We start from the raw sequence: 24,978 nt of genomic DNA on the forward strand, positions 1-24,978 counted from the left end.
CTGCTGACAAATAGATGTGCATTACAGTTCAGGCTCCAGCACTTCCAATATGGCCCTGGGCACATTATCTAATCTTTCTAAGTCTCAGATTCCTCAATTTTCTAATGCAGGTGTCCCCAGGCCCCAGGCCACAGACTGGTACCGGTCCTTGGACTGTTAGGAACCAGGCCGCACAGCAGGAGAGGTGAGCAGCGGGTGAGTGAGCAAAGCTTCATCTGCCACTCCCTATTGCTCCCCATTACCGCCTGAACCATCCCCCTTCCCCACCCCCCCACCCCGGTGGAAAAACTGTCTTCCACGAAACCAGTCCCTGGTGCCAAAAAGGCTGGGGACCACTGGTCTAATGTACCTCTTTCGTAATATTGTTTTAAAGATTACATTAGATATTACATGTAAGGCAATACAATAAATGTTAACTATTATTACTAACAGCATTATCAACATCATTACTATTGAAATCTAAGTCAAACAAGGCCAGGTTCAACTTCCACCACTTATCATACATGTTAGTTTGGTCAAGTTATACAATTAATCTGTTTTTCATTCCTCATTTTAAGAGTATGAAGACAATGCTTACCTTACCTCAGAGAGTTATAGTGATGATTAAATTATACAATTTATAAAAGTACCTAGCATAGCATCTACAACAGTGGACTATAAAGCTATTCCAAATCTCTCCCTAAGACAAAGACCACTATATTGTAGATGCAGATTTGGGGTTTTACTCATTACTTGAAGGAGTCAAGTTTTAAGTATTATAATCTCTGTTATATTGATAGATAAGAAAATCAGAACCATAATTTGCAATTCTACTTCTTTACTAATACATTCCAGTCAAAAACATTCTAACATTCTATATTTTACCTTCCCAAACCACCTTGTACAGAAAAAAAAAAAAATGCTACATGGATAGAGACCCAGGATAGTCTATATTTAGTCAATTAGCTTTCATTTATAGCACAAGATGTTTGTTCTCCAAGTGTCCTGAGCCATTATAAGAGGGTAGCTGAAACGTTAATGTCTTTCACACAAGGTCAACTTCACCATTTAATTCAGTAAGATCCAACTTACTTCAACTGCTTTTCAAAATTCAAAATAAAAGTAACTCCCAACCTAACTCCTCTTCTGTAAAGTCTAATGTACAACATGGCCACAAGTAGCAGAAGAAATAAAAGAATGATAAGGACACACTGAGTCTAATTCTCCAAACATGCTAACTTTGAAAATTAAGGTAATAATTTCTATACATAATATATATTCTTTCTGGTAGCTAATATAATATTCAAAATATCAATATATTAAAACACAGGAATGTCTTCTGCTCTCCACAAACGATTTATAAACTTATCCTAATTCAGACAAATTTATATAATTTTCTTTCACTTTTATAAATTAAGCTATTACTTTGATCTGAGGTTTCCTAATGTTCACATTTAATCACCTTTACCAACAATTAGGTACTTAACTATATTCTAAATGCAGGAGATAGAGGAGATAAAAGCCACGACCCATGGTTGTGAAGTGTTTATAATTTACTTTAGTTAAGTTATAGGAAGTTGAATAACAGCAGCATAAAAGAACAGGCTAAATCAGAATGGTATAGGCAATCAATGCTATTAAAAAGTCATATCAGAGATCGATCTCTCAAAGTTGAAGGCCATCAGGAAAAACTTCCTAAAGGACGAAAAAGTTGAGCTGGGTCTTAATGAATGGGTTACACTTAAGAAAAGTATGAAGATAAAGAGCTAATTTAGATCGTGTGTGTGTGTGTGTGTGTGTGTGTGTGTGTGCGTGCGCACGCGCGTGCACGACCTTGAACAACTTACTCTACTTCCTTAAATCTCAGATTTCTTTACCTGTAAAATGAGGATAAATAATAGCATCTAAAATTCTTGAGGTGACTATGAGTAATTAATCAATGAAATATTAAGCATTTAGAATAGTGGCTAGCAGAAAACACAATAATATTAGTTATTATTTGATTCTCCAATAGTCTCATGAAATCAGTGTCACAAACTGAATATTTGTGTCCTCCCAAAATTCATATGTTGAGGCCCTACCCCTCAAAGTGATGGTATTTGGAAATGAGACCCTTAGGTGGTAATTAGGGTTAGATGAGGTCATGAGGATGGGGCCGCATAATGGAAAGAGTGCCCTTATAAGAAGAGACAGTCAGATCTTGCACTTGAGCTCTGGTGTGCTCACTCATTCACTCATGCTCTCTCTCCCTTTTTATTCTAAAAATAGATATTAGTGATTTCACAACTGTGCAAATTTATTAAAAATTATTTAATTGTAAACTTATAACAAGTGAATTTTATGATATATAAATTATACCTCAATAAAGCTGTTAAAAATGTTTTATAAATAATAGAGAATTAAAGAAACTAAAAAAGGAGTTCCTAAAACTGATACTCTGTAAAACAAGGAGGCACACAAACAAATGAGATATTTTGCTGATAAGTATATACATGATGACTACATGCGTTTTATTCAGAAAAGATGAAGATATTACCATTTATTGCTATCTACTCAAGATATGACCTATTAGGATTTGGGATGTTATTTCCAATTTATTTGACATAAAAATAATAACCGTCAAGCAAAGGGACTAGTGGAAGCTCATAAAAGATTACAATCTTGTATAGAATTGAAACTCACGACAGAATCTTCAAATGAAGAGAATAAGAGACGTTTCCTCCAAGGGGGAGACAGAGTCTAATATCGTTCCTAAATCCTAAGCAAATTTTAAAAAGGCCAGGATGTTGCTATTGATTTCCTCTTTAAAATGCACAAATGACTGAATAAAGCTTCCATATATTCTTGAGGTGTAAGAGATACTGAGTTTCTTCAAAAGGACTGCACAAATTACAATTAGAATTATATATCAAGGAAATTCCAGACAGAGAAAATTTGAAATTTTTATTTAAAAAAATACACCTAAATGAAAGTAGGAAAAGTGGTAGGAGAATGGTGGAAAAGAAAGGAAGTTGGGGTTAGAAGACCTGGGTTCTACACTGTACACGGCTATTCTGTAGCTCTCCAACATATCACGTAACCTCTCCAAGCCTCTGTCACTCTTCCTGATCAAATATAGTTACATCCATCTTCACATTATTATGAGGACTAAATAAATCAATGCTGGTGAAAATGGTAACCTATAGGAACTTAAGAATTATTAGGCAAGACAATTTGGTAAGAAAATGTTCAAGAAGAATTTTCATTAAAGATAGTCATAAGTGAAAATTCACTATGTGTAAGACATTCTATCATAAGAAATTCACATATGTATTTAAATAGCTGATAAGAACCCAAAGCACAATTGCTCAACTGCCAACCAGAAAAAGAAAAAAAAAAAAAAAGTAGTCCAAAGAATAGGGGCATTAAAATTAGAGAAATGAGAAGGGAAAACTCTTTATAGTAAAAGGCAAATAATAAATGTATAAAGAAAAATGGAATTTTAAAAAATATTTGGTAAACATCACTGTAATAAATTGTTTCAGGCAAGAATCATCAATGTATGCTAAAGGGGTTGAAGTCGAAGAGTATTACATAGTCTCAATCTTCCCATAATTACAAAGGGAAGGAAGAAAATAGCACCTTCATGCTGGAGAAACTGAGCAGACCCCATCTTAATCAAGTGAGCAAATTAACATCACCAGTAACAAAGCAACATCACATACATCCTGACATGATGCACTGAGAGTAATACATCACTTCTGTTGTATTCTGGGGGAAAATGAATAAATCTAATCATGAGGAGAAAAAAATCAAACAAATCCAAATTGAGGGAGATCTATTAAAAAACTGGCCTTTATTCTTCAAAATTATCACATCATTAAACACAAAGAAAGACTAAGAAACTGATCCATATTAAAGAAAACTAAAGAGACATGGCAACTGAACCTTATGTATGTTGTGGACTTTCTTTTGCTATAAAGATATTATTAGAACAAGTGGCAAAATATGACTTAGGTTTATAGCTTAGTTAACATTATATCATTAATTTCCTGTTTTGATACTTGCATCACATAAGAAAACAACTGTATTAGTTTCCTCAGGCTGTCATCTACCATAAACTAGGTGGCTTAAACCACAGACATTTATTTCTCATAGTTCTAGAGGCTGGAAGTCTGAGATGTGGGTGCCAGCACAGCCAGGTTCAAGTGAGAGCTCTCATTCTGGCTTGAGGATGGCTGCCTTTTGGCTGTGTCCTTACATGACAGAGAGAGAAAGCAAGACCTCTGGTGTCTCTTCTTATAAGGGCACTGATCCTATCATGAGGACCCCACTCCATAAACTCATCTACACCTAATTACCTCCCAAAGGTAATGACCCGTCTCCAGATACCATCACTGGGGGGTTAGAGTTTCAACATATGAACTTTGAGGGACACAATTCAGCCCACGGCAATGTCCTTGTCAAGAAAAGTTTATACACAGACACTCATACAGAGATGGAGGCAGGGAGGAGAAAGAGAGAGAGGAACAGGGAAAAGCAAATATTGATATTTGTGGACTCTGAGTAAAAGGTGTAGGGGAATTCTTTGTACTATCTCAACTCCCTATAAGTCTGAAATTATGTCAAATTAAAAAGAAAAAAAAAGTACCTCATTACTGACCTCTCTGATTGTACCTCTACACAGGCAGCTGGCTGTTTTGAGTAGAAGTTACTAGAAACTATAACAGTTCTGCTGGCAAATACATAATAATTGTCAAGGGAAATCAGACATTTAAGTGCATTCTAAAAACATCTTCCAAAGAAATGCCTATACTGAAGCTATTTTCAATTTTCTGGTTCTGAAAGCTTATTTACTCTATGTCTATAAATTTAGTCCAAGAGGGGAAACATCTGTTGGATGGGGAACATCCCTTGGAGGGGAAAGTCCAAGAGTATAACATCTGTTCCTAATTTCATATAATCTGCTATTCTGAGTATGAAAGACTTATTGATCACCCCATTTATCTCCCAGTTAGGGCTAAAAAAGCAAAATAAGTGAGTACAAACTGTTCACGTTCTCACATAAGAATGTTTCATATCCCAATCTTTAAAAACAGACAGATTATACACTGGCGTTTAGAAACAAAAAGAGACGGAGCTCGCTACATGTTGATTGTATTTTTTCACTCTCACTTTTCTATGCCTTTTTTTTAGTGTGCAGTAAATTAACTTAAAGGCTGCTGGTGAATACTTGGTGAACTGACTAGCTAATGTCTACAGATATTAACACTTACATATCTCTAATTATAAAATACTATTTAATCTTCTTCATAAAAATCATCTTCATATTGAACTTAAGAAACAACTTATCTAACCATCAGGACCAGGCCTAAAAATGAAAAAAAAATATTATAAACTAAACCTAAAGGATGTTATCTTTCCAGAAATATAAATAATAAGTATTTTGACAGCTGATATTTATTAAGTATCCTGTGTGCTAGAGCATTTTACATGGTAATATTTATCATGTTATCTTCATTCTTCAATAAATTAACTGATTATCAGAGTAGTTAAAGTGATTTGTTCAAGAATGCCCAGTTTAAAAAAAAAAAAAAAAATGAATGTCCAGTTTATAAATAAGTGGTAGAGAAGGTATTCAAACATATGTGTAAATGTATGTCCAAAACCTATAAACGTGAACTCTTTTTACAACGGTGTTTCCCAAAGCCTGTTCCATAAACTAAGTAATGTATGTTAAGGAGAGGAAAAGGTTTCATGGTCAAATAAATTTAGAAATTGTTGAGCAAAACAAAATAAAACGTTTTTTTTTTTTACTAAAAGGTATCATAGTCTTTAATATGCTAATATGTGCTTTGAATCTCAAAGATGAAGATGGTTTATAGCAGCACAGAAATTCTATTATTTTTAGAGAGTACCGACATGGGTGTCCCACAAGTTGTAAAAAGTGGCATTATACCATATTTTCCAATGCCGCAAAGATTCTGTTTTTATTAATTGATGCCAAGATAAAGACTTGCATGCAGCCAAGAGAACTAAAACAGATGAAGAGAGATAACTTGTAGCTTACCATTGTGCAGCCTGGACCATCCATCTCTTTCACAGTCTCTGCCAGAAGATCCAAATAAAGCATCAGCCCTGGGACTTGGGGGATCAACCTAGAATAAGGAAGATTTCAATGTAAAAAAGAGCTTAAATATTTTTTTCAGTCTCATGGTGTCAGAAAATCAATTGAAGCACATAGATCACATATCATCAAGTTAACATGATACTGCCTATACAGTTCAAGGATGTTCCAAGATCAGAGCTTAGCCGAGTATTTTGCTGTTTGTTTTCAAATAAAATTTAAGGTAAACTCCTGAAATTTTAAATTATATTTTGAATCCACTCTAAAATGAACAGATTTACAGTTGAAATGGCCATTATTTTATTGCCTAGCTTGCTTCCTATTACAAAGTTAAAAAAAGGGAAATCTTACTTTGCCACATTTAAAAAACAAGTTTAGCCATTTACTAATTATCTCCTTAGCATATAGATTTTGAATTTAGTGTCTTTACTTGGCTGTGTTCAGGAGTCAGCATTCTGAGTATAGTAATAAAAGATATTAACAGTTATCCACATTTTCTAACAAAAAAAAAGTCAGAATGATATAAATCTGTGCAAAAAAGACAGCTCTACTTACCAAAATTAAAAACTTTGTACATAAAAGGACAATATCAAAAAAGTGAAAAGGCAATCCATGTAGTAGGAGAAAATATTTGCAAATCACTATCAGAAAAGGCATTAATATCCAGAATATATAAAGAAACATCTAAAACTCAATCTAAAAAACTCAATTAAAAGTTGGGCAAAGGACTTAAGAAGACATTTCTCCAAAAGATATACAAATGACCAATAAGCACATGGAAAACCATTCAACATCACTAATCATAAAGGAAGTACAAATCAAAATTCTAGTTTACCCCCATCAGGATGGCCATTATCAAAAAGCAGAAAATAACAAGTGTTGACAAGGATATGGAGAAATTGAACTGCTTGTGCACTCTTGGTAGGAATGTAAATTGGTGCAGCCACTATGGAAAACGGCATAGTGGCTCCTCAAAAAACTCAAAATAGGATTGTCATATGATCCGGCAATTCCACTCCTGGGTATATACCCAAAAGAATTGAAAGCAGGGCCCTGAATAGATATTTCTGTACTATTTTCACAGTAGTATTATTCACAACAGCCAAAAGGTAGAAGCAACCTGTGTCCATCAACAGATGAATTAATAAACAAAATATGGTATACACATGTAAAAGATCATGCAGCCGTAATAAGGAAGAAAATTCTGACACATGCTGGAACATGAGTTAACCTTGATGACTTTATGCTAAGTGAAACAAGCAATTCACAAATTGACAAATATTGTATATACTAGGTAGCACTTATATGAGGTACCCAAAATAGTCAAATTCATAGAGACAAAAAGTAGAATGGTAGCTGCCAGGGGCTGAAGGGAAAGAGGAATGGGGAGTTATTGTTTAACAGGTACAGAGTTTCAGTTTAGCAAGATGAAAAATGTTCTGGAGATAGACGGTGGTGATGATTACACAACGTGAATGTACTTAATGTGTACACTTTAAAATGTACACTTAAAAATGGTTAAAATAGTAAGTTTTATATTGTGCATATTTTACCACAATTTTTTAAAATTTAACTTTAAAAAAAGGAATGTGAGAAGACAAGCCACGGAATGAGAAAAAATATTTGCATATCATATAACTGATAAGGATCTAGAATCCTAAATATATAACAGAAAACTTACAACTGAATTCAACAAAAAGGCAAACAACTCAATTAAAAATGGGCAAAGGACTTGAACAGACATTTCTCCAAAGAAGATATGCAAACGGCAACAAGCACATGAAAAGATGCTCAGCATCATTAGTCATCAGGGAAATGCAAATCAAAACCATAATGAGATACCACTCCACACCCCTCAGGATGGCTACAATAAAAATAAAACAAAACAAAATGAGAATGTGGTGAGAATGTTAGCGAGAATGTGGATAAATTGGAACCACCACACATTGCTGGTGGAAACAAAATGGAGCAACCACTGTGGGAAGCAGTTTGGCAATTCCTCAAGAAGTTAAACACAGAATTACCATATGGCTCACCAATTCCACTCCTAGGTATCAAAGCAGTTGGGAATTAAAACAGGTATTCAAACAAAAACTTGTGTATGAATGTTCATAGAATTACTATTCACATAACTAATAGTTGAAAACCCAAATGTCCATCAACAGATTAATGGATAAACGAAATGTACAATGGATTATTCAGTCATAAAAAGAATCAAGTACTGATACATGCTACAACATGGATGAAGCTAGAAAACACTGTGCTAAATGAAAAAAGACACAAAAAGCCAAACACTGTACGTCCATAGAGATAGTGAGCAGATTAGTGGCTGCCAGGGGCTGGGGAAAGAAATGGGGAGTGAATGCTTAATGAGCATGGGGTTTCCACTTAGGGTGATGAAAAAGTTCTGGAACTAGATAGTGGTGACAGTTGCACCACAATATGAATATACTTGATGTCACTGAATCATACACTTTAAGATGGTTGAAATGGTAAATTTTATGTTATGAGTATTTTACCACAATAGAAAAAAATCCTATTCTGCATAAATAAAAAAGCAAAGAATGCAGTTTAACTCTTATAGGATGGTTGTGCCAGTTTGGGAGACTACTAGTTAGATTCTTGAAACGGCTTCTTATTCTTCAAGATTACTTTTTATACAGTGTTTATAAAATTAGAATGTCTTTCCTAAACGTATTACATTTTGCATATTCATGTATCAAATTAAAATTTTGTTTGGTTACCAATTTTGTTAAGTGCTTTTAAAATCATGAATGCCTATGGGGCCAAGAGAGGCATACATTTATAAATACAGTTGGAAAAAATCTAGTCCTATACAATAACGTAAGCAATTTTCTAACTATAAGCTTAGAAGTATGTATTTCTTTCTGTTCAATGGAAAGCTGAAGGGGAAATCATTTAAATAAAAATGTGAAGATTTATACCAAGCATTATTAAAATTATTCTATTTTGAACAGTGACATGAAAATAATAATAAACATTTTAAGAGCAGTTATTTCCCTAAGCAACTTTTATGTGGCTAACACTCAAAATATTCCTGGTTATCTTTGTACATTGGCGTTTTAATTAAAATGCTAATATTCCTTCAGATGAGAATTTAGCATGTCCTTTCTTTTCAATTTAATTTGCAATTATGAGCAAACAGGATTAAAGGCATTCTGAAACTGCCATCAAACAAGCAGGTAAACATATCTGGATGTTGTTCAAACAACAAAAAACTGTGACCAGAACCCATAAACAAGTTCTATAGGAATAAGACAAGTATAATCACAATAATCTCAATAAAATATTATCATTTAAAAGTGTCCATTATGTTATAAATTTTCTTTTTTACAATAAAAAATCTATTACTTAGGCAAAAATAATAAAGGATTCATAGTCGAAATATGAAAATGGAATGAAATATTGCTTAAGGCCCAGCTAAATTTTTTAAAAAAGGTATCACAAAGAAAATCTGAACTTTTAGGTGGTGTATGTTAAAAAAGCTATTCGACCATCAAAGGAGCATGTTTACATGTTTGTATTGATATTTACGTTTTAAAGTTTGGAAAAAAATGCATTAGAGACATTAAAGTCAGAAAGTGTTTTACAGACATCCCAAAAAGTTGTTTTGCTTCTATAGGCACTTAAATCTTCAAGTTCATTATTATATAAAGCAATTTTATTAATTTGCAAGCTTGGCTTAAAGAAATACTTTCAAGGTAAAATATTTTGATAAAAATTAAAGAAATTATGAAGATTCTGAGAAAGTCTTTTATTAAGTATTCTGATTATAGACCCTTAAGATTAGCCAGAGTCTATTTGACTATCATATGGACACAAGCTCTAAACTCAAACCATATCAAAACAGGCTTCCATATAGAAAGATTAGAAACTATGTTACCCTTGAAGTTCACTTGCTTTCAAAGGCCTTCCTCTTCCCATCAAATAAAGATTTACTTCAAAGATCCATTATATAAGGTTTATCCAAGGGACATAATTTCAAGAGAAACTGACTTTTCCATTATAATTTTTTAAAAGGCTGGGGGAGGAGGGTGTCTTCCTTTCCACAAAGAAAACTTGGTCCTCTTTTAATTCCCTACTCTGCCATTTTAGAACTAACGTCAGTCACATCTCAGTTCAATTTGTAAAGTTATTACACGGTCCACTGTATGAGAGGAAACGAAATGGCTACTGAGAGGATTTAACATGGCATTCACAATGGAGCTTGATCTCTGTCAGGTTTAAAGGCTGCAAAAGAATGTTCTTTTATCAAGTTAATTTTCCACTTTAGATTGCTAGGCTAACAGTTCAGGAAAGAAAAGTATTAATATAAGCTAGAAGTTGGAAGAAATTTGAGAATAATATTTTAGTGGAAGAACAGACTAGATCAGTTTCAAATGGAAATGTTTCAGAGAACACATACATGTCTAATCACAAATGGAGGTTTATCGGTTTCTTTTTTGAATTCATAGGGGCCCAGACTTAAATGGGCCAGCCGCCGCCTAGTGTCTTCAGATAGCTCACACATGCGTCTTTTTGTGTAAGGAGACGGAGAGTGTGATTTTGAAGAAATTGTAGGCTGTTCGTAGTTTTTTGCATTTATGCAATATTTATTTCTCTCAGGTGACTTGGATTTTTTCTTTTGTGACCTTGGTGTTCTGGTTTGCAGTCTGCCGTGTGATTTTTCAACTGGAGCCGTATGGTGAATAAATGTATCCTAAACATAAAAAATAAAAATTCATTTGGTCAGGAGAAATATATTTTATACATATTATGACCCTTGGGTAAACCATATACATATATATATGTATATATGTAACTACAGGTATAAAAAAACCTTAAAAAGTAATTTAAGGCACATATCTATCAAAGCCAACTAGATCAGTCTCTCTTATCCACGTAGATCCTGAGGGAAGTCAAATCCATATCCTCCTAAATAACTCTGTCTAGTAGTTAATAAAATATACTGTACCATACTTCTTAAGTATAACAAGTACTTTAAGAAAGTTAAAGCCCAATATTTAATCATTTGAAAAATCTAAGAAAAAAGTAAAAAAACATATTTTTCAGTATACTGAAAAACTAATGCAAACATTGGTTTATCATTTATAATTATGTATTGAAATAATTGGCTATATAATTTAAGAGGGTTTGTTTAGTAATCTTAGCAACACACATGTCTAATTAGTTGATTATAAAATCTTTATGGAGAAAACTATACGTTTCAGTCATACTATTATGATTACATACATTTGCACAATGTGAAAATCTGAAGAAAAGCTTTATACGTATTTTCATAAAATGTATAACTTGGATTATACAAGGTGATTAGGATTTTTTTAAGATCTCTTCCAAACTAAAACTTTACAATTCAATGACAGATAACCATAACATCTTAATTCTGTATTTTTATAAAAGTAAAAATGTATAAAAGACACATTACAAACTTTAATGACTAGTACTCTGTCTTCTAGGAAAACTGGCTAACACTCTAAAATTTTAAAAACAAATGATATTTCTAAATTTTTTGTGTTATTAGGATACTTTATTCAAATAGTCTCTGCCTTAAAAAAGCTGGATTACAAGTAAATAATTTAAGACCTCTTCAAGCTTTGTCTAGATTTATAAGCTTTCCAATATTAGAGAAAATGGACAGTTGAGAATCTTTGAATGTCCTCCTAACTTTATCACATTAAAAACCCACCAGTCCTACCTCCCCTCTTCTCTACTTTCTCAATGCCCCTCTCTACTTGCTAAGGGTATCTATTTCTTAGTAAATAAAATACAAATGTGAAATAGGAGAAGAGTCAAATATTTTTTAAAGTAGATAAACAGGAAAGAAAATAGGAAAACAAGAAAACATATTTTCCTGATTAGAAAAATAAGTCCACAAGTTTCATACAGACCAGCAGCATCAGATTATTTCATCATCTTTCTTTCTTCTCTAGCTCTTGTTATGCTCCTGGACCTTCTCCCACCTTATTCAATGACTTCAACATTGAATTTTTCATCCCATTTCACCCATCTCTATGACATCACACTGACTCACAGAAGCAGCATTATTAACACATGAAAAGAACCTTTGAGGTTTAATAAAATGTTCAAGCAATGAATCTTTCCAAGAACTTAGACTTAGACTTTCTATTTCTGAGCTTTAACTGTCTTTTTCTACTTCATCTTAGATTTTATCACTATACAGATCCATTGCACCCTAAACTCTGAAAACCCCTTGCTGACCAAACCTTTTCCTCAACCTACTTCTTTTATTTTCACTGAATCTGTTACTTGTCCTCCTCATCTCCCCCAGCCCCTAGATCTCTTTCCCCCAGATCTTCATACATCTTTAGGATCTCTTACCTTTAGACCCAGATGAACCCATCATCACCTATTTCAGCAATGCTGTAAAGTTCCTTCTTGACCACCTCTTGTTTATACCAAACTGAAAGGAACTCCATCTTCTTTTTTGATTACAGCTTTTGAATGCTGAATACCACTAGAGGAAGTTAGAAACGGTGCTGTATCCACCACAGATTCATACTTTCTAACCTAATCAATCCTTAATGCATCCTATTAATGCCCAATAAAACTTAAAATAGTGGCTGTTTCATACTGTTTTACACAAAATGGCTCCCTACATTGGCCACGAGGACAATAGCACTTGTGACAAAAGGAGACTTGAAAAGTGCTAGTCTTCTTTTACTCCAGAAAACCTTCCTGCCACATGTGAATGAGCTGAAATTAGCCTGCTAGATGATGAGAGTCTGTGGCCATCACCCCAGCTGAAATCAAGCCAAACACCAGGAATATAAAGTCCCTCTCACACCAAGAAGTCAGCCAGCTGCCAGACATGCAAATGAAGCCCTCCTAGACCACTCAGCCCTAGCCTAGGCAGCCCAGACCAAAAGAATCACCCAGCTGATCCACACAACTGTGAGAAACATCTTATTTTAAGTTACTAAGTTAGTGTGGCTTGTTACACAGCAAAAGCTACCTGATATAGATTATCAAACATATTAATAAAGTTACTAGTAATATTTAACTATTTACTAATAAGTTCTACTTTGCAGTAGGTAAAAGAGACTACATAGAAAACTAGATATATTCCAGAAAATCCCAATAATATATTTATTTTTTTCAGTCCATTCAACTGGTGGCAAAACATCAATTGTGACAAAAAATTTGAAAATAATGTGCCAAAAGGAATAAAGATCATTATAAATATTTATAAACCTAAATGATTTTAAAGAGTTTATTTCACTCACTCCTCTCTTAAAAACCAAAAATGGTTTGTCTAATTCTTAAACTGTATTTGAACCTGAAAATGCTGTTTTATAGCCATTAAAATTTTAATTGTAACTAATATCCACTTGGAAAAAAAGTGGATTTAGCATGTTCTCAAATAAGATCACATAAGATTAAAATCCTGGCTGTTACCATTCAGAATTTTAATGTAAAAGTGTATACTCTGTTGTGCCTACCAGACAATGTCTTCATCTTATATTTCATCTATGCCTTCTATATCTCAATTATCCTAATTAACAAACTAATAACCTAACAGCCACAAAATTTATTAATTACATGTTATGTGCAGACACATATATTCTCTAATTTAATCTTTAAACCAGTCTTTTGAGGAACTTGAACCCAAATCTGTCTGATTCTCAAGAATGTTTTCTTAATAACACCAAAGCCTATTCTCTCACATCTCTGTTCAACAAAAAACAAATGACAAACATTGAAATAGCAAGTTAGCCAAAAGCTTACAGTGGAAAATGCTAGTCCAATGAAACTACTAGTGGGGTGGCAGTTCTACATTTAGTAAGGAATCGTCCACCAAGCTGTACACTTAGAATGTGTGTACTCTTCTGTGTGTATGCTACACTCCTGACAAAAAAAGAAATTTCTACCCACCCAGTAAAGGCATACCCCAGTGTGGAGAGGAAACTTTTGTGAGTCCAGAGGAAGCATTTCTGACAATTCACAAATGTGCACAGTGCATATCTCCAAACAAGTCAGTAAACCCAGCTCTGCATTTGGCAAGTATGGATCATTAGATCTCTAGTAGCAGTGTTTCGGCTTGCATTTAAAAGGTAAATAATTAGGCCAAACTCTAACATACCAAATGTCTTGCTAAACAAAATAAGAAAGATCCCCTTGATAATCTTACAATTATATTTTACCTTTGTTAGCTTGTCAAGTTACCACCCTGAGCAAATTCACTCTGAAGCTGATAATGCAGGAGATTAACATTCTACTTTTTCCACCAGAGGTCCAGTTCTGCCCTGTTTGGGTCCTCTAGGATTTATATATTACTGGCTCATCATCACAGGATGGCCATTGTTACCTGGTCATAATGCAGTCACATATGTATGACTGATGCCTAGACATTATTAGATAACCTGTGGTCAGGGTAGCAAGATGATCCTGGTGACTCAGTAGGAAGTTAGACCAGAATGTAATATTAGATCCAGATATCTGAGTTTACTGAAGGCAGTTTTTACAAACATAGAAGGTACTTCTTAGGCTGAAGTATCGAAGCTTCTCTTGATCTGATAACACTAGAACAGCCACCAAACTAAGCAATAGTCCCTTAAGGAATTACAGACACTCAAGAAGCTATACCCACTAACCACCTATATCCCAGCCTGAGAACCTCTGGTCCCATTTGCTAAAAAGGTATCCTTTGAACTTTAACTTCTTTAAGATTCATAGAAGCCTCCAATCAAGTTCTCTGTGGAACTTCTTGAAACCAACATCTTTCAGGAAGCCTGATTTCTTTCCATTAAAAAAAAAAAAGTACCATCTACCATGTATATGTATACCAAGCTTTTCACTTCCACACTTATTAACATGTAACCAAACTGCTAAATACCTATGATAATGGTTTTACTTAAACTAGAGATTGATCAAAAAAATGCGAAAAGAGTTGTAGGCAAAATAAAAGAATAATGCTTGCCAAATGCCCAGTAAATACGAACAAATAAATTAAACCATCAGATATTTTAAATAAATGATTTTAACCTGAGTGTGGCACTTCCTTGAACTTATCAGACATTCGGTAATCACTGAGGTTGTAGAAAATTCCAGCTTTGGAGCAATTCCCTGAGGAAGAAAGAGAGGGTATTAGACATTTTAATTTTTAAAAAGCTAATTATTACTGGTGAAAACACGACCTACAGTAACAAACACTTACCAAGGTTCAGCTGCTTTATTTGTTAGTTTGAATTTCTTATTAAGGATAAAGACAACAAACGAATGTTAAATGTTATCAAGAAACAGTTTCATTGCTGATGATTCACTTACAAGTGATTATATCACTTTTATGGAAAAATTCAGATATTTTTCATTTTCAAGTATTTCCCTGTCAATTTTTTAAAGATTTTTAATAATATTAAAGTCCTAAATATATGAAAATACTTAATGGATTCTGGCTCTTTTTACTTTTACAGATTAAGATGTACTTAACTACATAATCCAGAAATACTTTGCATAGTCTCCACATGTCAAAAAAAAAAAAAAAAATCACAGCTCGTGGGTATGCAGTTCTTGAAAACAGAAGAGAGATTAAGTCTCTACCAATTCTTCCAACAGTTTTTCCCATAATGTAGCTTACATTCAGATATATGAATGAATGAATCTGGTTTCTATTTCTTGCAACATTTCAATCATCAGCTTAAACACTGTTTTGAGATAAGCAGAGACAAACAGTAAAATTCAAAGGAACACTCAGAAAGCACCTGAGAAGATACTTGGAAGCACACAAGTTACATATTCACCAAAACACTAAAAGATACAGTATTGTCTGTGCCCAGGGCAGCTTCACTCTAATATATTGGAGGTCAGATATCTTACCCAGTCTTTGACCTACTAACTTTAAAGTTTCAAACATTACACACTACAAAAAGGTTAAATATGAGTTACCTATGAATTAAATGGATGACTGTTTTTCTGCAAACATACTTTTATTGATAATGTCCTCTATGCTTACTTGTTAGTTATCCATTGCTGCAGAGCATATTACTTAGCAGTTTAAAACATCAGTACATACTATCTCACATAGTTCCTAAAGGTCAGGAATCTGGCAGAGGCTGAACTAGTTGGTTCTGGCTTGAAATCTCTCATGAGATTGCAGTCAAGATGTTGTTTGGGCTGTAGTTTTCTGAAAGCTTGACTGAGGCTGGAGGATCTGCTTCCTGAGATTCACACAGCTGTTGGCTGGAGGACTCAGTTCTTTTCTGTCTTTTAGCAAGAGAACTCAGCTCTTTATCACACAAACCTCTCCATAGGACTGCCTGAGTGTCCTCATGACATGTTAACTAGTTCTCCCAAAGCAAAGCAAGGAGGAAGACGTAATCCTTTTTATGACTTATTTCAGAAGTCTAACACTGTCACTTCTGTCACATTTTATTCATTAGAGCCCCTAAGTACAGCCCATGTTCTAGGACAAAGGAAACTACCTTTTTAGCAGAGGAGCATCAAAAATTTGGGGGACATGATTTTAAACCCCACAGTTCACTCTCTGACCACAAATTAAATTCCTCTCATGTGTAAACTAAACTCATGCCCTACTGAAGAAAAAGGAAAAGGAAAAGGAAAAGGAAAAGGAAAGGAAAAGGGAAAAGTCTCATCCTTTTATAACTTCAGCTTGAAATCCAGGATATTGGCATCTAAATCAAATTGTTATTCAGCTGTCTCAGGTATGGTTCTTTAAATACAGTTTCCAGGATACGGTTCCTCACAATTAGAAGACCTATGAACTAAAGAAGCAAGTTATGTGCCCCACATATATTCAAGGTACACATGTGCAGCAGGCAGAGGATAATCACTATAGACATTCCTATTCAAAAAAAGAGAATACAAGAGGCAAATAGAAATCACTGGTCCACAGCAATTCTGAAAGCAGCCAGGAAAATGTTAGAAGTTTCCCACTTAGAAGTGTAGTCCTATTTCTGCTCAGAAATAACTATCCATAGTTTTTGGCTCCACTCTCTGGGCTCTTGCTTCCATCCTTTGAATTATCATTCCTTTGCAACAAGAGGTAGACAATGTTTAGAGCTATACAGTGTTCTGAGCTTGGGTCCTGTCAATAGAATTTTGGGGGTCCAAAAGCCTTTTCATTTTGTAAGGTCTCTCTCAATTTCAGACCACGCTGGTGGTGCTTGTGCCAATATAATGCTCTTAAAATTTTATTTGGTTCTCATGTGAACATAATTGGAGTTCACTTCCTTAGACAAAAGCCACACCCACCTCTACAGGGCTTCTGCTGGTCTTCAATCATCTTCAAGAACATATGTTGAAGCAGCATTATTTACAACTGCCAAGATATGTAAGCAACCTGAGGGTCCATCAACAGATGAATGGATAAAAAACATGTGGTATATACATATATATATACACACACACACAATACACTACTACTCAGCCATAAAAAAGAACAAAACTTTGCTATTAGCAGCAACATGGATGGACTTGTAGGGCATTATGCTAAGTGAAATAAGTCAGACAGAGAAAGACAAATATTGTATGATATCACTTATATGTGGAATCTAAAAAAATACAACAAACTAGTGAATATAACAAAAAAGAAGCAGACTCACAGATACAGAGAATAAACTAGTGGTTACCACGGAAAGGGGGGAGGGCCAATATAGGCGTGGGGAAGTGGGAAGTACAAACTACTAGGTGTAAGATAGGCTCAAGGATGTATTATACGACACAGGGAATATACCCAATATTTTGTAATAACTATAAGTGGAAAGTAACCTTTAAAAATGTGATAAAATTCTACATCTTTTTATGATAAAAACTCTGCCAGAAAGTGGGCATAGAGGGAACATACCTCGACATAATAAAGGTCATATATGACAAAGCCACAGCTAACATCATCCTCAACGGTGAAAAGGAATGCTGAAAGCATTCCCCCTAAGATCAGGAATGAAACAAGGATGCCCACTCTCATCACTTTTATTCAACATAGTTTTGGAAGTCCTAGCCACAGCAATCAGAGAAGAAAAACAAATAAAAGGAATCCAAATAGGAAGGAAGAAGTAAAACTCTCACTATTTGCAGATAACATGATACTATACATAGAAAATCTTAAAGACACACGAGAAAACTACCAGAGCCCATCAATAAATTTGGTAAAGTTGCAGGATACAAAATTAATATACAAAAATCTGATGCATTTCTATACATGAACAACAAACTATCAGAGAGGGAAATTAAGGAACCAATCCCATTTACCACTGCGTCAAAAAGAATAAAACACCTAGGAATAAAACCTACCTAAGGAGGCAAAAGACCTGTACTCTGAAAACTATAAAACACTGTTGAAAGAAATTGAAGACAACACAAACAGATGGAAATATATACCATGTTCTTGGATTGGAAGAATCAATATTGCTAAAATGACCATACTACCAAGGCAATCTACAGATTTGATGCAATCCCTATCAAATTACCATTGGCATTTTTCACAGAACTATAACAAATAATTTTAAAATTTGTATGGAAACACAAAAGACCCAGAATAACCAAAACAATCTTGAGAAAGAAGAATGGAGCTGGAGGAATCACACTCTCTGACTTCTGACTATCCTACAAAGCTACAGTAATCAGTACAGTGTGATACTGGCATAAAAACAGACATATAGATCAATGGAACAGGATAGAAAGCCCAGAAATAAACCCATGCACTCAAGGTCAATTAATCTATGACAAAGGAGGCAAAAATATACAATGGAGAAAAGAGTGTCTTCAATAAGTGGTGCTAGGAAAAATGGACAGCTACATGTAAAAGAATGAAATTATAACATTCTCTAACACCATATACAAAAATAAACTCAAAATGGATTAAAGACCTAAATGTAAGACCAGATACTATAAAACTCCTATAGGAAAAACATAGGCAGAACACTCTTACATAAATCACAGCAATTATTTTTTTGGATCCATCTCCTAGAGTAATGGAAATAAAGGCAAAAAAACACAAATGGGACCCAATTAAACTTAAAAGCTTTTGTATGGCAAAGGAAACCATAAACAAATGAAAAGACAATGTACAGAATGGGATAAAACATTTGCAAACAATGTGACCAACAAGGGCTCATACAGCTCAATATAGCTCAATATCAAAAAACAAACAACCCAATCAAAAAATTGGCATAAGATCTAAACAGACTTAAACTGCCATCTGTATGTCATCCAAAGATGACACAGATGGCCATCAGGCACATGAAAGTATGCTCAACATCACTAATTATTAAAGAAATGCAAATCAGAACTACAATGAGGTATCACCTCACACTGGTCAGAACTCCCAAATTAGGAGTTTGGGATTAGCAGATACACACTACTATACATATAATAGATAAACAACAAGGACCTACTGTATAGTACACGGAACCTATAATAATCTATAATGGAAAAGAATCTGAAATAGATATATATATATATATATATATATGTAGATATATAACTAAATCACATTGCTGTACACCTGAAACTAACACAACACTGTAAATCAACTATACTTCAATTATAAAAGTTGTATGAAAATTTTTTAAAATTAAAAATTTTTTTTAATGTAAAAAATAAAGTAAAATAAAACCTATGTTTAATTAAATTATTTTCTGAGGCAACATCTTGGATCTTTTGGAGATCTTAATAAAGGATTTTACAGTCACACCCTTGGTTTCAACATCAGACCAAAATTTCCTGAACATACCCTAGAATGATTTTTGCTCATAAGTCATTCTTTAATTTCAACATTATTTGCCATTGGGGAAGGCTGAGAATCCTCAAAAACAGTAAGTTCCAACTCCTTTTTGTGTTATTAACAGGCTTTCCTTTTGCTTCCCTCTCCTCTTATATTTTGCTATAAGCAATCAAAAGAAACCAGACAGCCCCTCTAATACTCTGTCCGAAAGTCTCCTTACTAAGACCACCCGTTTCATCAGGTATTTTTTTCTATATCCCACATTCCAGCTAAACTTTACACCATTACATAACAAGGGCTCCTTTCTCCCCTAATTTCCAATAACATTTGCCTCATTTTCCTCCAAACACTCATCTGACAGTTTCTTCAAGGCTCTTCAAGCTTTCATACACACTCCAGCAAAGCTGTCCCAGCTTCTGCCCTCTCCAGAGGCTTGAGTGTCCTCACACATGGCAGCTGGCTTCCCCAGGAGTGAGTGATATAAGAGTGAGAGCAAGGAGGAAGCCACAGTGCATTTAATGACCTGGTCTCAAAAGTCTAAAACTGTCACTTCACCACAGTGTATCTGTTAGAGTCACTAAGTAGAGTCCATACTTAAGAAACTCTGCCTTTGGAAGAGAGGAGTGTCAAATCATCTGTGGACATATTTTATAAGTACCACAGCCTGGACTGCAACTTATCACTTTACCCCTCCCCATATATTGCTGGTCATATAGTAAATACTCAGAGTTTTAGCCATTATTTTTAGATCTTTCAAAACCCATGTGTATCAATTGGGGTTTCAGGGAAACAGAACTAACAGAATATATACACAGAGAGATATTTCTTTTAAGGAATTGGTACATGCAATTGTGAGAGTGACAAGTCCCAAATCCACAGGGAAAGCTGGCAGGCTGGAAACTCAGGCAAAGTTGATACTGTAGTCTTGAGTGTGAAATACGTAAGCAAGCCAGCAGGCTGGAAACTCAAGATTTCTATATTACGGTCTTGAGGCAGAATTCCTTATTCTTTTGGAAACTTCAGTTTTTGCTCTTCAGGTCTTCAATTAATTGGATGAGGTCTACCTACATTATCAAGGGTAATCTCCTACACTTAAAGTCAAGTGATTGGAAATATTAGTCAAATCTACACAATACCTTCACAGTAACATCTAGCCACAACCTAACCAAAATAAATTTAATCATCACACATCGGAAATGTCAGTTTCCTCTATGAAGTCTACAATAAGATGTAATTCGTTCAATTCAATCAAGAGTCATTTAAGTACATACAAAGATCTGTGCTAAGAGGTAAGATCAAAGATGAGAAAGTCACAGATTCTGATTAACATCACTGCCACCAACAACAGCACCTTGTCATGACCTCCACGGCCATCATCGTATCACTAACATTTACTGATCATTCTCTATGTGCCAGGTACTAAAATAACCATTTACAAGTTTTCATTAATCCACCAAACAACGTTATCTCCATAGTATAGTGATAGTAGTAGCCTGTGATAGTGCCAGGATTTAACCCCAGATGTGACTTGAATCCTTGCCACAGTGATGGCTTCAGGAAGACAGCCTAAGACTCAGATGTCTATGCAGAATCATCTGAATTCTGAGGAAGGGTGCATTGTTGCCTGCCAGGACAGCAAACTACTGATTGGAGTGTGTTGTCCACTCACATTTAAATACAATAACTGATATGATTGAATTTACAACTGCTATTTTGCTGTTCAATTTATATCTATGTCATGTCTTTTTATTCTTGTATTTGTTCTAGTGGTCTCATCTGAGTATGCATAGCTTAGTGGTCATCCAATGAACCTGTAAGGGTTTCACTCTTTGTTGATTATCTGTGGTGTGGGTTGGGGAATGCACTCAAAGGTACAGCAGGTCTCTAGTCTCCCTTGGCTTTCACTTTTTTGCTGGACTCCCACCGTCTCCCCTGAACGTGCATAGTTTCAGTCAGCCAGGAATGAGTGGAAAGCTCATCTCAGCCCTTTTATTGCTCCCTTACTTCCAGGGTCTCTTGTCAACTTTCTGGCAGGTGTGCTGCTCACTCTGATTGGAACTGCAATCGGCCTAGCAAAGCTGTGGGTTTTTCTCATGCGCTTCTAACTGAATCCACCACATTTAGCTGGCAAAGACACAATATTTGCCCCTATGATTGTGACACCAATTCCAATGTGTGGGTTTTCCAACACCACCAAGAAAAGTCTCTGCGACACCATTTGGGTGTCCTGCAATTTAACTCAGCTCTGACACTACCTGGAGATAGTGTCAGATCCCACAGGTTAAGGGCTCAGTTCCACAAGACTGCTCCTATCTGACTTCAGATGCTAATCACAAGTCCAGGTTGTCACTCACAGGCTACAAATAAGAGGTTCCCACGACCCACTCCTTGGGTTTGATCAATTTGCTACAGCTGCTCAAAGAACTCAGGAGACAGTTTACTTACTTTACCAGTTTATATAAAAGGATATGATGACATCCAGATGGAAGGGATGTCTAGGGTGAGATATGTGGGAAGCGGGAGAAGTGTCTGTGCCCTCACCAGGTCAGCCACTCTCCCAGTACCTCCACGTGTTCACCAACATGGAAGCTCTCCAAACTCCATCCTTTGGGTTTTAGAGCCGCTTCATTACACAGGCGTGACATTAAATCACTGGCCATTGGTGACTGAACTCAATCTCCAGCCCCTCTACTTCTCAGGGGTGGGGCTGAAAGTTCCAACCCTCTAATCACCTGGTTGGTTCCCCTGGCATCAAGCCCCCATCCTTAGGTTCCCAAGGAGCTTTCCAAAAGTCTCCTCATTAACATAACAAAAGACACCTTTATAGCTCTTAAACACAGGAAATTCCAAAGGTTTTTTGAGCTCTGTGCCAAGAATGGGGCAAGAAGACCAAATGTATGTTTCTTATTACAAATCACAGTATTACTGCCCAAAATTGATTCTGACCTCTCTGGTAGCAAAGCTACTAATTTTTGCAACTTGCCCCAGGCTTAGTGAAGCTACAATTCTCACTGGCTATGCAGGGTATGAGAGTTGTCCTAGGCAAGATGACCACATACTTCTGCCATTTTTACCCAAAGTTTTAGCAGCTATTCAAGCACGTATACTTCTTAATTTGTCTTAATTGTCTTAACTGTGATCAGTTTCCAGTGCCCTAAAACTACGGCTTGTGACAATTTTGTCCAGTTTTATACTTGTGTGGAGAGAGTAATTGACAGCCCCTTCACACCATCATCACCAGAAGTCTCACTTTTTATACTGTTAAAAACAACAGGCCCCAAATTGAGTTGCTTACGCTAAGCTCCATGAAACCAAACAGATTTAAATTAATTACAGTTTCGGCTCTCCCAGAAATGGAATTTTAAACCAGTCAATCAGGAATTGCCTGATTAGCACTCACTAGGTAATCCATCTGATTAGACCCTCTGCCATCCCCTAAATGGCACCTTGCAATAATCAACACACTTTTTGGTCTAGTATAATTTCCTTGTTCCTGCTCCCTTCTGGATATAAAAATCTTTCATTTTGCACAGCTCCTTGGAGCTTCTTTCTGTCTGCTAGATTGGATGCTGCTTGAATCAAATCAATTTTTGCTCAAATAAACTCAAAATTTTTAATACGTCCCAATTTATCTTTTAACAATATATATAGACTTTTTGCCTTAGTAATCCAAACTTTTTTGATACATGTGAAAGTAACTCAAATTCAATAAAGAAAAATACCTGTTAATGGTCCATATTCTTATGTTTATATTGCCAATTTGGTATAATACAGCATTTTAAATTACTTTTAAAAAAACTTTAATTTTAAAATCAGATTTTCTTCATTGCAGGCTTCTAGAAAGTCCCTGAAACATTCTTGGAAGACTTTTTGGGCTAATGGACACTGAAAATATCCCAAAGGAGGTATATTTTAACAGATTTGCTAGTCAACTTTTATACTTTCAGCAAGCTGAAATTTGCTATTTCCTACAGGAAATAGAGGAGAAGTTACTTAATTCACCATATTGGCTCATGTAGCACCCCAATTTCCTTACTGCTCTAATATCTCCTAAAGTTAGTGAAAAATATTTGTCCAAATAGTTTCAACCTAGACAACTTTCACTTTTTTCTTCTTTGAAACAGCAGGGGCTTCACTCAGTCTCTCTAGGCAGAAGGCATTTTCAGGAATAAAAATATTATTAATTATCCAATAAAACTGAAGAAGTTGCAGGAAAAGATGAGAGCTGGCTATCACTTAATGCAGCTTTCACTTTTAGGTGTATGGATACGTATTTCCATTACATGAACATATAATAATTATTCTATCCAAACTCCTACTAATGGACATCTCAATTATTTCCATTTTTCATTATTATGAACAATGCTACAAACAAACATTCCTAAGAAGGGTCTTAGTATGCCAGACAGAATACATCTTAAAGCTATATACCTAGAAGGTCATAGGCTATGAGAATCTTGGCCTTCACTAGATAATCCTGGATTGTGGTTGTTCCAATTTACATGACATAGCAACATATACAAGCTTCCATTTTTCCATGCTTTTGACATTTGTCAGATTTATTAAATTTTACCAATCTTATGGCTATAAAAATGAAATCATATGATTGTTTTAATCTGAATTTTCCTAAATGCTAATGGGATTGTGCATGTTTTCAAATATTTATTGGCCATTCTTTTGGGAGAAAAATAAAGAGAAGAGAGACAAAGACATAGGGACAGTGGGGAGGGGAGGAAAGGGGGAGAAGAAGAGGAGAGAAATCTGAAGAATATAAGGCAAAATAATGCTTGTTAATTTTGGAAGGTAGATGCATGCATTTTGGTAAAGTATTTTCATTTAGGTTTCAGTAAGTTTCAAATAACATCATAATTTCATAAAGCAATTATGTTTTAAACTAAATTAAACTTTGAATTAGGTCTTCACATTTCAGATATTGAGGGCTATGTGGTGGTTTTTGACAATGATCCTGCATCACGATTTGATTCAGAAAATAGTAAGCACTTACGCGAAGGCAAGAAATCCTCCTCATGGTAACTTGGCGGTTTGAGTCATGGTGTCCAGAAATTTGATTTGGACCCGGGAACATGAAATCTCGTGTATTCTCATCATATGTAGACAGTGTTTCACCCACTACAAGAAAGATATCCTATGATTCAAATTATAACAAAATATG

At 35.0% G+C, this 24,978-nt stretch overlaps 1 protein-coding gene across 3 annotated transcripts in view; it reads right to left on the reverse strand.

Moving 5' to 3' along the window:
• The window catches only part of SPATA6 (spermatogenesis associated 6), a 149,571-nt gene that overhangs the window by 72,981 nt on the left and 51,612 nt on the right, over window positions 1–24,978 (reverse strand). For all 3 annotated transcript variants that reach the window (XM_068539846.1, XM_068539845.1, XM_068539847.1), the window contains 4 exons: window positions 24,811–24,935; window positions 15,110–15,190; window positions 10,512–10,805; window positions 6,029–6,116 (listed from right to left, as the gene is read on the reverse strand). In XM_068539846.1, the coding sequence (XP_068395947.1) occupies window positions 6,029–6,116; window positions 10,512–10,805; window positions 15,110–15,190; window positions 24,811–24,935 (588 nt within the window). The remainder of the gene's footprint in view (window positions 1–6,028; window positions 6,117–10,511; window positions 10,806–15,109; window positions 15,191–24,810; window positions 24,936–24,978) is intronic.

This window comes from Eschrichtius robustus, chromosome 3 (assembly GCF_028021215.1).
Source record: "Eschrichtius robustus isolate mEscRob2 chromosome 3, mEscRob2.pri, whole genome shotgun sequence".
NCBI classification, from domain to species: domain Eukaryota; kingdom Metazoa; phylum Chordata; class Mammalia; order Artiodactyla; family Eschrichtiidae; genus Eschrichtius; species Eschrichtius robustus.